The 13,287-nt window shown below is 36.0% G+C and overlaps 1 protein-coding gene across 2 annotated transcripts in view; it reads left to right on the top strand.

Moving 5' to 3' along the window:
* SLC38A11 (solute carrier family 38 member 11) overlaps positions 1–12,144 on the top strand; it is a 52,942-nt gene extending 40,798 nt beyond the window's left edge. For both annotated transcript variants that reach the window (XM_081142282.1, XM_081142281.1), the window contains 3 exons: positions 1,572–1,684; positions 4,483–4,614; positions 11,748–12,144. In XM_081142282.1, the coding sequence (XP_080998408.1) occupies positions 1,572–1,684; positions 4,483–4,614; positions 11,748–12,041 (539 nt within the window). In that variant the 3' untranslated portion in view covers positions 12,042–12,144. The remainder of the gene's footprint in view (positions 1–1,571; positions 1,685–4,482; positions 4,615–11,747) is intronic.
* The last annotated feature ends 1,143 nt before the right edge of the window (positions 12,145–13,287 follow it).

Raw genomic sequence — 13,287 nt, forward strand, 5'->3', positions numbered from 1 at the left:
TTTTTGCCAAGATAAATGGCCTATCAGTCTGTACAAACCCTTGGCTTTTAAATGCCTTTCTCGTGAAACATAAAGCCTTTTTTTTAGTCACACCTTCCTGGTGTGTTTCTCGGTGGTAATTGCTCAGATATAATTAAATCTTTATGTAACAAAGCTGACAGGTTGGTTAGGGTTGTTTTTTCCCCCCAGTTATAATTCCCTAAAATACACTTAGACTCAAGCTAGAATAAGCTGACACTGTTTCCTCAGGCCATTTCACCTTAGGCAGATCTGGTCTTGTTTGTGCAAACTGTGTGCTGCTTTTCTTCTGCTTTTCAGTAGGTTAATCTCAGCCTGTGAGGAGGGAGCAAGAACCCTAGGTTATTCGTGACATTCCCAGTGACTTTCAAATCGGTGTCAGGCTCATTTTTTAGTGGAGGTTAGTGAAGGGGAGCTTCTGTCTTTTTTTCTTAGGATGCTGGAGCCTTTTCAAGCAACCTTAAAACAGGCCTCTGCCACCACTGCTCTGTGGTCTAATCCCCTTCCGCCCCAAAGGAGTACTAGAAAGTCGTATATATTTGTTCTAGTTGATGATGAGAGGAGAGAAGGGTCACTTAAAATAAGTCTGAGGAAGAGGCAGGTCATTTAGCTTTTTAACGAAAGAAAATCACAAAAGTATTGTTTTCTCTTTAAACAAGGTAGTAGTGTGTGTCCTTGATCTAATTTCCTAGTGAGTCTAATGAAAACTGTGATGAAAATTTTAAAATGTAAGCATGTTATATTTAGGAAATAAACAGACCGAAGTATTTTTTGTTTCAGCTCGAGGGAACTTTTTTTGCTGACATGTCTTCTGTGCCCTCGTTAGACCCTGTGTTTCTTCATAGGTATCTGAGAAAGCACAGTCTCTAAATAAGAATTGGTTGAAGGCATATATGGTCCGTCATTTAGAACTAATGACACATAATGCTCTTCCACATTTTCACAGTTTTGAATCAGCTCATTTACACTGGGGTTCATGGGATGCCATGAAAGATACTGTATGCTTGGAATTCCTTGCCGTGGCCCTGAGTCTGTGATTAAACCCTGGAGTGTGATACACAGGAAATTCAGCTCCCCAGATGCAACGGTCCACTCTTCCTTTCAGGATTGTCCTTAATCTATGAATAGCATTTAAAAAGGAAATTTGTTTATTTTAACAGACCCTTGGTTTTTTTAAAATAATGAAGTCACTTACTTACCAGAAACAAAGACCAGAAGCAAGTTTATAAAACCAATGCACAAGAATTTAGGGAGTTGGTTCTCGTGTAAGAAGACAATGGATACAAATTTAAGCAAATCTACCAAAGCAAACAATGAGAATAAGAGGAAAACTGTTAGTGATTAATTCATCTTCAGGTAGAACATGTACTAGTTATCAGTCAGCAATTATATAATTATTGAATTCAAAAACATTTAGATTTGACAATCTATTCTATTAATTAAAATGAAGTTTATGTAGCTTCATTGATATGAATATCTACTATCTCGTTTATTAGATATTTATATTGATATACAGTATCTATTAAATAAATCTATTTTATATCATCCCCTAGGAGACTTATTTGAAAACTATTGCAGAAATGATGACCTGATAACATTTGGAAGGTTTTGTTACGGAATCACTGTCATTCTGACGTACCCAATTGAATGTTTTGTGACTAGAGAGGTAAGCACAATTCCTTTCCAACACTTTGTCTAGGGAATCTCTCTACTACATTTAATTTAGGAAGATTTGTAAATAATTCAAATCTGCAAATTCCCAAGTGCGTGACAAGTAATATAATTCATAAAATTTCCTTTCGACTAGTTTAAAGATAAATTTATATACAGTGTTTACAAGATATTTTTTCCTAAAGTTAGATTTGGTTTAGTTTACATTAGCATAAATATAAATATTTATACAACTGCATTCCAAAATGAATGCCAGCCTTTAATAGAGCCAAACTCAGTTTGTTTGTTTTTAAAATTCTTACAAAGAAATTAAGTACTAAGGCTTAAAACATGTTTTACAAAATTACCTTTTTGCTAAGATATTTTATAAGTTGACATGTATTAAAGGCACCATAGAACAGATTCTGATCAGTTTTGTTATATTTTTAAAATGAAAATATCTTATTTTCCATGGAAAACCAAAATTCCATTTAAACCATTCGTTTTCTAGATAGATTTTATTTATATGCTTATATAAATATATTTATTTCTTTGTATTATGTACCATATAAAATAATATAAACAGTTTTAAATATATATATTTCACTTTTAAGTCAACTCCAAGTTATGTTATATCATCCACCTGGATTTGTGGAGGAAGATGAAGTGAAAGAGAATTAATCCCCTTTGTGTAAAATCAGAGAACATGGCTTATCTGGAGCCTCGTAGCTAAAAAAATCCACTGTACCAGCTTGTTTAGCAAAAAAACATGGTCCTGCTTCACAGTGGCTCTTTCAGGAATCACACTGAAAAGGGATTAATCTTCGGGCCTATTCCTAGAGGCCGTTTACACAGTGACCATGTGAATGGCTCTTATGTGTGAAGTGAAACTCCTCCAGAGCTTTAAATACACCGACTGACTAATGGGCAGGCTCCCGTCCGCAGATCCGCGCTTACCTTATGCCGGCCCGGGCTAAGGAGCTGCACAGGGCAGTGGACCAAGGCAAGTTCCTCACTGTGCACGTCCTTTACAGTTAGCCCTTGACCTCATTTGCAAACGTATAACTCACTGCTCAGTTCTCCACTTTGAATATAAGGGAGATGTAAACGGAACTTTATGTCGATTTTTTAAACCTAAGAGCCTTAAAATTTTGCTAACCAACGTTGGATGCAGGAAATGGTTTTATTGTAGCTTCTGCCCAGTACTTTAGGTTCCAATCTGATCTCTAGGTGAACAGTAACAGGTGGTGCATTCTCATAGGTTTCTGGTAAACCGTCTTCTGTGGACAGTCTGAGTCACTCCACCCGCAAAGCTAGGTCTTCAGGACTTGGAACTTGTATTTCCTTTCTAGCTGCCATGACAGGAAGACAGAACTAAATCAGGAGCTCTGCCTCATAGCAATGACTAGGCAGAGGAACCTTGTATATACCTCACCCATTCACTTCCTTTCTCTTTTTCTTTTTCTACACACACAACGCACACACACAAATATACAGTTGGCATAAACATAATCAAAGCCATTTCTATTTATAGACAAAGTAGCCAGCCGAATACAAGGGTACCCAAAGGCCTGTCTCACTAGCTTGCCTCACTAGTGATTTTCCACTATTACAATTCTATCTTGGAGGCCTCTATAAGAATAATTTTTAAATAACATAATATTTGGAGAGGCATTACCAATTGTAAAACCATAAATGAATAAAAGTTGTTAGTATCCCCATTAAATTATTAGATACCACCATAGTGGTATCATCTATGGGGAATGTTATTTATTTAGTACCGTTACTTATCACAGCTTAGAGAGTTGGCTTTGTGAAGGTTCCCCAGCCTCTGGCCATCTCTGCCATTTCCAACTCTTGCTTCATGGTTTTTTTTGTATAGTCACCACCCTGTTCAGACTGGTTCCTTCTTGTCCTTCACAGGTATCATTCCTGTTCTTATCTCTTTTCTCGTTTTCACACTGTTGCCCCAGTTTATAATTCTGCTCTAAATCCTATCCATGTTTCAAACCTCACCTCAAGCCAAGGTAGGACAGCACATTTCAGGAATGCTGTATAGCTGATCACGTTAAGGGAGACAGCTAGATAAATGAAGCTCCTTCTAGTTCTAAATTCTATTTGATCTTTTTTATCCTGTCATAAATTGATTACTATTTGTTTCACTAGATTCGTTGGACTTCTCCAATTAGAATGTTAATTTCTGAGGATAGGAATCATCTAGACATTTTCTCTTTGCCAATCAGATCGCAGTGTAGGACATATTAAATAGGTAACTGTTGATTGGTTTCCTAATCTGAGTATCTGGAAAATAGTGATCAACTTTTCTCCATTTTTGTTGAGGAAAGGCACGATAAAATAGGTTTAACTTGTATCAAACAGGATTTAGATTACATAAAACTAATTTCTTGTTAGTGAAGGATATTACACATCCATTATTATTAAAGAAAATTGTGGTAACTTCTTCCTTAGAGGTCATTCAAATAATCTAAAAGTATCTGTGATTTGTCTTAGTGGTAAACTTGTTGGACACAAGGAAGAAAGACAGGCAACTTTTCTCTTACGCACTTGAGAAATATATTTATTCACACATTAATATGCTATGTACTACCTGTCTGATAGTTCAACAAAGAATGTGTGTTAATGATGCATATATGTCTATATGTAAGTAGTTTGGAAAATGTAGAACATTCATATGGTTTAAAATTTGATCGGTAGTATTTTATACAGTCCTAAGTGCCATAATATGAAATACTCTCTTAATAAATCCTGCATGTGTCTGAGAATCCTTTTCTAAATAATGTGTTTATTTGGCAGGTAATTTCCAATGTGTTTTTTGGTGGGAATCTTTCATCAGTTTTCCACGTAATCATAACAGTGGTTATCATTACCATAGCCACGCTCGTGTCATTGCTGATTGATTGCCTTGGAATAGTTTTAGAACTCAATGTAAGTATATTTAAAGGTTTATTCCTTCCATTCTAAACATCCTTTTAAACATGATGTTACGTTTAACATCAGATGTATTATACTTTAAAAAATATGTCACTTTCTGAAGTGGACTTAAAATGAATTTTTTATATAATAGTAACTATTTATAATGATGATATCACACACTTTATGGGACTCTATATTTTAGAGCAGTGGTTCTCCAATGGAGGAAAGTTTTCCCCTCCTTCTCCATGGGACATTTCACAATGTCTAGCACATTTTTGATTGTCACGACTGGGTAGACAGATGCTACTGGCATCTAAGGGCTAGAGGCCAGGGATGTTGCTAAACATCCCACAATGCCCAGGACAGTCCCCACAACAAATAATTATCAAATCCCAAATGTCAAAAGTGCTAAGGTTGAGACAACCTGGTTTAGAACACTTTTCCATATTTTACTTTCTATAATACATAGATATGACTAAAACCAACTATAAAGTAATGCATCTGGAATTTCCCTGCTAAGTAAAAATAAGTCTAGAGAGATTCATTAAAATATGTGAATGGAAAGAGTGATATCCATACCCCACATTCACTTGCAATGACTCATGTTCTTTTTCTTTCAAATATTTTTTTCTCTCTCTAGAACTTTCCTTTGTAATCTTTACTTCTAACTTCCAAATCTGGGTCCTCATTATATCACATCTGAATTAATACTGGCTTTTTGCTTCAACTAACACATATTTAAGTTTTCCTTCCAATTTATCACCATCCTGCTCAAAAATCTCCACTTTCCCATAAGTTCTGTTGCTTCTGTAATCTGACTCCTTGCCTTCTATGGCAAGTTGTTTACCATTTACTTAACATCTACCCTCATTTCTAGTCAGTCTTATTTTTGGCCTAGGAGTAAGTCATATTAGTTTTTTTATCCTTTGGCTTCTGTTTATTCTTTCCCATAATTATTATTTTCCTTTCCTTTCTGTCCAAATCTTACAAAGATTTAAGATCTAGTGCAACTTCTAGCTCATTTCTTCATTGAACAGATATATATTGAATAATCACTGTGTGCCACATAGTAAAGATACAATGATGGGAGGAAATCAGAAAGGATCCATGCTTTCATGGAGCTTATAATCTCACAGAGGAACATGAAAGTTCAGCTGCTATATAGGCAATAAAGAAGACAGACAGAAGTAGGTGAACTCCCAAAAGACTTTTTTTGAGGAAAGATTGACAAGATGTGGTGACAGATTCAATTGGGAGGACAGAGGGATAGAATGACTCCTTGGTTCTACTTTGTGGAACTAGGATAGTGATGACGTTTGGTGAGACATGAATAATGTCTCAGAATCACAGTGCATAGCATTTATTAGTCATGAGCCACGGAGGGCTGACTTACAGGCGGAATCCCAAGCCATTATTTACTCTCTCCGTTGAGAGTTGAGGGATAGATGAAAGCATTATTGTCAGTGTCCGGATGTCAGTGACACCGTTCCTTCCAGATGTCATTTGGATTTGAAGTTCCAGACAAAGATATATTGTACTTGTGTTGGAAACCAGTCACACGCTCTTATAGATTTCCTTGTAGCAGAATATGTGGAAAGTAGGGAGTAGGCAGTTTCCCAAACCGCATGGGACTGGGGAACCATTTATTCCACCAGCAGTGGAAAGAAAGCTCATGGGAGAAATGAACAAGGTCAAGGTAACTTGTACTTACTTCCCCAACTTGGCACAGGTTTTCAGACTCTATAGCCCACCTTTTTAATCATGCTAGTCCGAGGTTCCCTAAGTATAGGCTTTAAGTTATGTAAAATAAGTTTGCTCATAGACCAAAGCCTAGTAGGTTCACTCGAAATCATTTTATGTTCCAACCTTGATCTATATGGATGACTGCTACCTTAACGTACTAACTTCATTTATGTATTATCTTGTATCATGTGCTATTTAGATTGTCCATAAACTTTCCTTCCCTACCAAATTAGAAGCATTTGAAGATGAGAATGCATTTAGCTGCCTTCCCCATCCTCCATGGGATCCAGCGCGGTGCTAAGAGCCGAGCGCTCAAATTAGTGCAGGGTAATGGCCCCTGGCACCACGGTCAGGGACTGTTTCTACAAGTGCTCCTGGACATAAGGGACACCGTTTGGCGTAGCGCCAGTAAATTAAGTATTACAAAAAATTGTCGGCGCCCTGGCCAGGTAGTTCGGTCGGTTAGAGCATCGTCCTCATGCAACAAGCTTTTGGGTTTGATCCCCGGTCAGGGCACGTACAAGAATCAGCCAGTGAATGCATAAATAAGTGGAACAACAGATCGATGTTTCTCTCTCTCCCTTCCTGTCTCGATAAAATCAATCAATAAAGGAAAAAAAATTATTTTAATTGTTGATGTTGACTATGCAGAGGAGATTATCAATGTAATAATTGCCAGTTCTGTTCTTATTTCGTGAAATGTCTCATTTGAGTTCACATATTTCCTTTAATATTGTAAGATTTTGATATGAGAGAAAGTATGTTTATTAACTGCCTGACGACTCACCACATCTTGATAGTCTGATAGTTTTTATTCCCTTTAAATTCACTGTCATACACACATTGCTTACTCTTCAAGAATGATTAATTTCTGTAAATTCGACCATTACTTTCTGTTAAGTGCTAATCTCTCTGACACTTGTGCAACAAATTGTAAGCACATAATCCATTAAATATTTTGTATTGTACTTATGCTGAAAATTTTTTGTGGTTAAGACAGAATTCTGGTATTATAATCAGAGAAGAATATTTGGCAAGTATCTGTTACAAAGTCAAGATCTGAACTGGCTGTTGGGGACTATTTTTAAAAATTTAAAACATGATTATAGATCCTTAGATTTTTTTAAAAACTTGATTATATAGACATTCATAGAAAAAAACAATTGAAGAAGAGTGCTAAATTGCCTCTTATGACCCAATAACCCAAGACATTATACTAGTTTTAAAGCACTTTGTAGGTTAATAAAATCTAGGATTTCCTTTCTCTTTCAGACCACCCGAGCATGTTTTCCCAATCAAAAGTCTTTTGGTACACACAATAACATATGCAGGTCTTCATTCAAATCCCCTTTGTGTGGGCATTTGTCACATTTAATAGAGCCACGTCAAGCATCATTTCTGTCAGTAACTAATGCAGGCGGGATCATGCAGCACTTTTAAAATAATTAAAGCATGCTGTGTTCCACTTCTAACATGGATCGAGTTTTTACTCTGTGCCAAGTGTTTTGCACGTGTTATCTTTCTTCATCTGTATTAATTTTACATATGAAGAAACTGAGGCACCAAGTGATTAAATAGGCCACACTAGTTGTAAGTGGCAGAATCAAGATTTGAGCACAGGTTTTCAGATGCTATAGCCCACCTTTTTAATCATGCTAGTCTGAGTTTCCTTAAGTATAGGCTTTAAGTTATGTAAAATAAGTATGCTCATTTCTCTATTCATTTTTTAAGTTAAAAATCTATGCATTGAGTTTACCAGTAAGAGTAATCAATAATATATATGGATAGACTTTAATAATGGGTTAAAATAAATGCCGTGAGATGAAATAAAATGGAACTCAAAGTTTTTCATCTAAACAATTTTAACTAAGCTTTTTCCTTAGTTAATAATTGTAGTACTTTAGGAATGCTTTTCTATTGTGGCTTCTGAATCATCACTAAGTGTAATAATCTTCACAGATGAGATGTATAATAGACCTTCAATTTGCAAAGTTAAGGAAATGCTGTTACTTAGTATAATGAAAAAATAAGATAAATTTTTCAGGGTTGTATTAATTATTTAATAAAAAGCAACTCCCCATTTAGAACTTAGCTTCCCTTTTACTTCATAGTTTTCATGGCAGTAGACAACAATAACGTGTTTTTCCAAAGCAAACACACCCTCAAATAAATTTAAAGAATTTATTTTAGAAGCAAATAAATATAAGTCCCATTCTTGGTAGCATCTCGCATCAGTGTTGCTACTAGAGAAAAGAAGCCTCTGCGTTAATTGGGCCCAATGGGTTTCCACTTGCAGCTGTACAAAGAGAAAAGATGAAGCAGCTGGTGCCTGTGGCCAGAGTAACCAGCGCAACAAGCATTGTGTGCAGCTTACAGAGGAAGGAAGAAAGTAAGCCAGTTACCCAGTGAGAGCCCAGATGTAGAGATGCAGTCATCAGGGTGAGCGAGCCATAGTCCAAGCTGCCAAATTCCTCCCAAGCTAGGGTTTGTTTTTAAGGTATAGGGATACGTTTCATGAGTCCAGATCGATTACAAAGTAGAAATTTAAGAGACATATAAGCATTTGTTTATTTAGTTTTCAGCTTCCTTGCCTCACTCGAGAGGTTTCTGTTCAGGTAGGAGAATTCAGATACTTTTCCAATCTGTATTGCCAGTAAAAACCTTTAACACCTTCTGTTATTTCCCACCAGCAGACTGCAAAATGCCCTGGCACCAGTAGTGTTATTGTCAAAGGAGAGTGCTGTCCTGCCTTTATAAATAAGGATATATTTTATTGTCTCTTTAAGAAACAGTTATGGTAATTATGTCCTATCAGGCAATTTCAAAAATTATTCCAAAGCCAGTGATGTATTCTCAAGCAAGGCTGTATTAAATAGATCAAACAAGCTGGAGTTCTTTTTAAGGAGTACAGCAGATGGAACTGCTCTATCTTTTACACTTGATCTTGGGTCCTAACAACAACCTCTAGCAAGACTGAGCTTTCAAATATTAAGAAAGTAACTGCTATCTAGACAAGATACCCAGCTGGACTTCTTCCAGTACAAACATCAGCTATATAGTTTTCCCACTAATTGCTACTTTCTCAGCTCTTAAGAATTATAAACAGAACACCCATTGCTTTGTACAGCCCAGCAAGTTAGGTTTGGAGCAGCCCCAAAATGCTAACTGATGACAGCTTCTTAGCAGCAGCTAGTGGCAGTGTTCACCCTGACAGCACTTTCACACCCCACAGTCCCGGGTGAATTATGGTTTGTTCCTGTAAAGAGAAAAGACTTTCTCCATACACACATACAGTATGTGTCTGTGTGTGTGTGTGTGTGTGTATATTTGTGTTTTAATTACCTTTTTATTGTTTTCAAAAATTATTTCCAAGACATTAAACGGTGTTAATTATTATAAACACAGACTGAGTCATCCAGGATTTCCCATAATTTAAAAAACACTGTCAGTTTCAGGTGTCACAATAGAGCTCAAAGAATCCATAATTCATTTAATTCTAGCCATATGAAAACCTTTATACACTGCGTACCTTTGTAGGTATTCATTTGTATTCAGGTGCTTTGAATGGCAAAATTATATTGCCCATGTGTTTTAAATTAGGATACAATTTTGTACCTCTTAGTAGTTTCCCATTTGTATATCTCTGACTGTAGAAATATTTTCCATGAAATGTGGTGAGTCCTATTCTTCCCAGAGTTTTAAATGGTAGTCTAACTTTATAATGTGTCCCTATTAATTGCCATTTCTCGGTACATTTGCTGTTTTTGTAAAAAAGATAAATAAAGGTATTTTGGTATTCATAGTTATAATATTTCTGGAATGAAGATAGTACTATAAAATCCAACAATTTTGTAAATGGTGATATCAAGAAAGCATTTTCATTAAAATTATTCTTAAGGTATAGCATCTTATTTTATATCATCCAACTTCAAAATCAGTTTTCTGTGATTTTACCAAATAACCAAAGTTGTGTCAAAAAGCTTTCAAATCTTTTTGGGGAAAAATACTTAATTTAAAATTACCCAAGTAATGTGTCAAAAAGCTTTCAAACCATAGGTTATAAGTGTGTAAGTTTTTGTTACACTCTTCTTTCTATGTTTCTGTATATTTACAAATTTCATAATAACTTTTTCAAATATAGCAAAACATGTATTTTATGCAAAGCTTACTTTTAATTTAAAACCAATGTTACATTTGCTATTGAGTATATGTTATAAAACAACAACAATATGTTTTATGGCTTAAGAGAGTATTTTTTGTCATACAATTATATTTTATTAATATGTTATATTTTGTTTAATATATAATGTAATTAACATTTAATATAATTAGAAAAACATGTTACCTAAAATGCCTTAAATTTTAATATTATTTAAAATTTTTATTTTATTGTATTTTATTTTTTTCATCTCCATTTATCCCCTCTATGCTCTCTTCCACACCCCACCCCCCCTCCCCCCAGCAATCCCCACACTGCTGTCCCTGTCTGTGAGTTCTTTTGTTCTTTTTTGTTCAGTCCCTCCACTTAACCCTCCCCCACAAACCAACCAGAGCTGCCTGCTTGCTCTCTATGAATCTGTCGCTAGGTCAAGTGTTGCCACCTCAAGGGGAAAGTTCCTTTTTCTTTGAAGTCAAAAATTCTTGGTATTTTTATGATAGACAACTGCTACTCATAATTTTCCATGTGACATTTCCCCTCAGGTTGGACTTATCCATAAGCTAGTGTGGGGGAGGGCGAATGAGTCATACTCATTTAGTTCTGCCGTCAATTTTCTAGGGTAATTAATGTGTTTCGTTTTACTTGAAAGATGATTTTGAAATTCGATTTTGTGTTGAGTGCCCTTAGGGTTATAGTTGTTCTGTCTTGAACAGACAGGCACCTACTTTTATACAAACTCAAGTAGAAAGAAAAGACAATATGCCCTATATATCTCTCAATAGTTCCCCCTGGTACACAATGACAAATAAACCTCTTAGATTTAAACAGCATGGCAGATACACAGTAATTTGTATAAGGTATTATATGATATAACTGAAAATATGGAAAATTTCAAGAGTTTGCCAGAAGTCAATCTTACAGTCACTTTTGTTTTCTGTACTATTTTCTGATTATTTTTCTAGTCTATTATATTATTTTATTTTACTGAATTATATTTTACTCATATATATTTTTTGCTCTTATTTCACTCTTCTCCTTTGTAAATATATATGCCATCAAAAAAGAAAAAAAACTATTTCTAAATTTTTCTTGGAATCTTTTTCTTTCCTTTGTTTGAGTTAACCAAACCTATCCAACTTTTAACATGGGCAATGACAAATACATTTTGTAAATGTTTTTAAAACCTCTCCAAGGAAATGTTTCATCTGATAACATTATCTTGTTTCTCATTTTCAATATGCAGGGTGTGCTCTGTGCAGCTCCCCTAATTTTTATCATCCCATCAGCCTGCTATCTGAAACTGTCTGAAGAACCATGGACACACGCCGATAAGATTATGTCCTGTGTCATGCTTCCCATTGGTGCTGTGGTGATGGTCATCGGGTTCGTCATGGCCGTGACAAATCCTCAAGACTGCACGCGTGGGGAGGAAATGTTCTACTGCTTTCCTGACAATTTCTCTCTCACAAACATCTCAGTTTCTCACTTTGAACTGACAACTCAACTTTCAATTTTAAATATCAGTAACTTTCAATGAGTTGACTGCTTTAAAAAATATGTACATCTTCATAGACCCCTAAACCAAATAATAGCATTCACACATGTTTTAGTGTCTATATTATAAAATGATTACTTTGGCATTTATTAGGACTTGGCTTTATTCTTTTGCTCAGTATAAACTATAAAGAGGAAAAGAAAATCGAATCCATTTTATCTTAAACGGGGGCAAAATAAATGTTTTGTTTTACCGACTACTGCACTAATCTTAATTGCAGAAGGAAAGTGAAGCCTTTGACATTTGCTGTCACCCTCTCAAAGCATTATTCTTTTATTTAGTATGTGAACCAACATACTGTTTTCAAATAAGTGGCTGATTGTGGGTTCAGATTTTGTGTATGTGCCCTTTATGAGATAAAACAAAAAACAGAATTTTCATCTTTTAAAGTCTATGGAAGAGAAGGGAAAAGAAGGGAAATTGTTAAAGAGAATAACTACTCTGAAAGCAGTAAAGCTCTCTATTATCATTTCAGCAGCAGTCGTGTTTAGAGGGAAGTGAGTCCCTGGAGAAATGAGTAGGGTCCTTGCCATGTTAAGAGCGTGAATACTAGACTGGATGTACAGAGCAAGGTGTGTGAGGAATCAATATACCTCCCAGCTTTTGATTCTGTGAGAATACAATTGTAGTGCCAGTAAATAAATTATGAAACAGAAAGGAAAAAAACCTACAAGCTGTTCTGAGTTAGGAGCCCAATAGATCATTTTGCATCAGCTCTGAGCCTGTTGAATTAGAAGTGCTGGCAAGAATATACAGCTGGAAACTGAACTTTCAGGCAGAAAGCTTGCAAGAACAGTCAGGGCTGCAGAAGAGGCATTCTCACTCCCTGGGGGCGCGGGGGTGGGGCGGGGGAGTTCCTTAGAAAAATTCATGGGAGCTTTTGTTTCCTGGATTCTCCAGAAACAGACACTAAGGTGGGGCTTGGTGTACAGGGTATTTATTAGGGATCATAGCTAATGGGAGAGAGGAGGAGAGCAGGATTGGGAGGGCAAAGGGGAACTTCAGTGCAGGCCAACAAAGCCTCAGCCAAGTCCATAGGGGGGTCTGGAGCATACCTGGCCCGTCAGAGATGTCCCTGTTCAGGAGAAATAGCCGGGTTTAAGCACCACTGCCTGCATTAGTCCCTGAAGGTGAGCTCCAGTGGAAGGACGTGCCACACCGGTCAGGGAAGGATTTCTTATATCTCTTAATGAGGATTTCATATATTTATGACTATCTTTAATTTTAT

Source organism: Miniopterus schreibersii (genome assembly GCF_964146895.1).
Source record: "Miniopterus schreibersii genome assembly, chromosome: 7".
Classification (NCBI taxonomy): domain Eukaryota; kingdom Metazoa; phylum Chordata; class Mammalia; order Chiroptera; family Miniopteridae; genus Miniopterus; species Miniopterus schreibersii.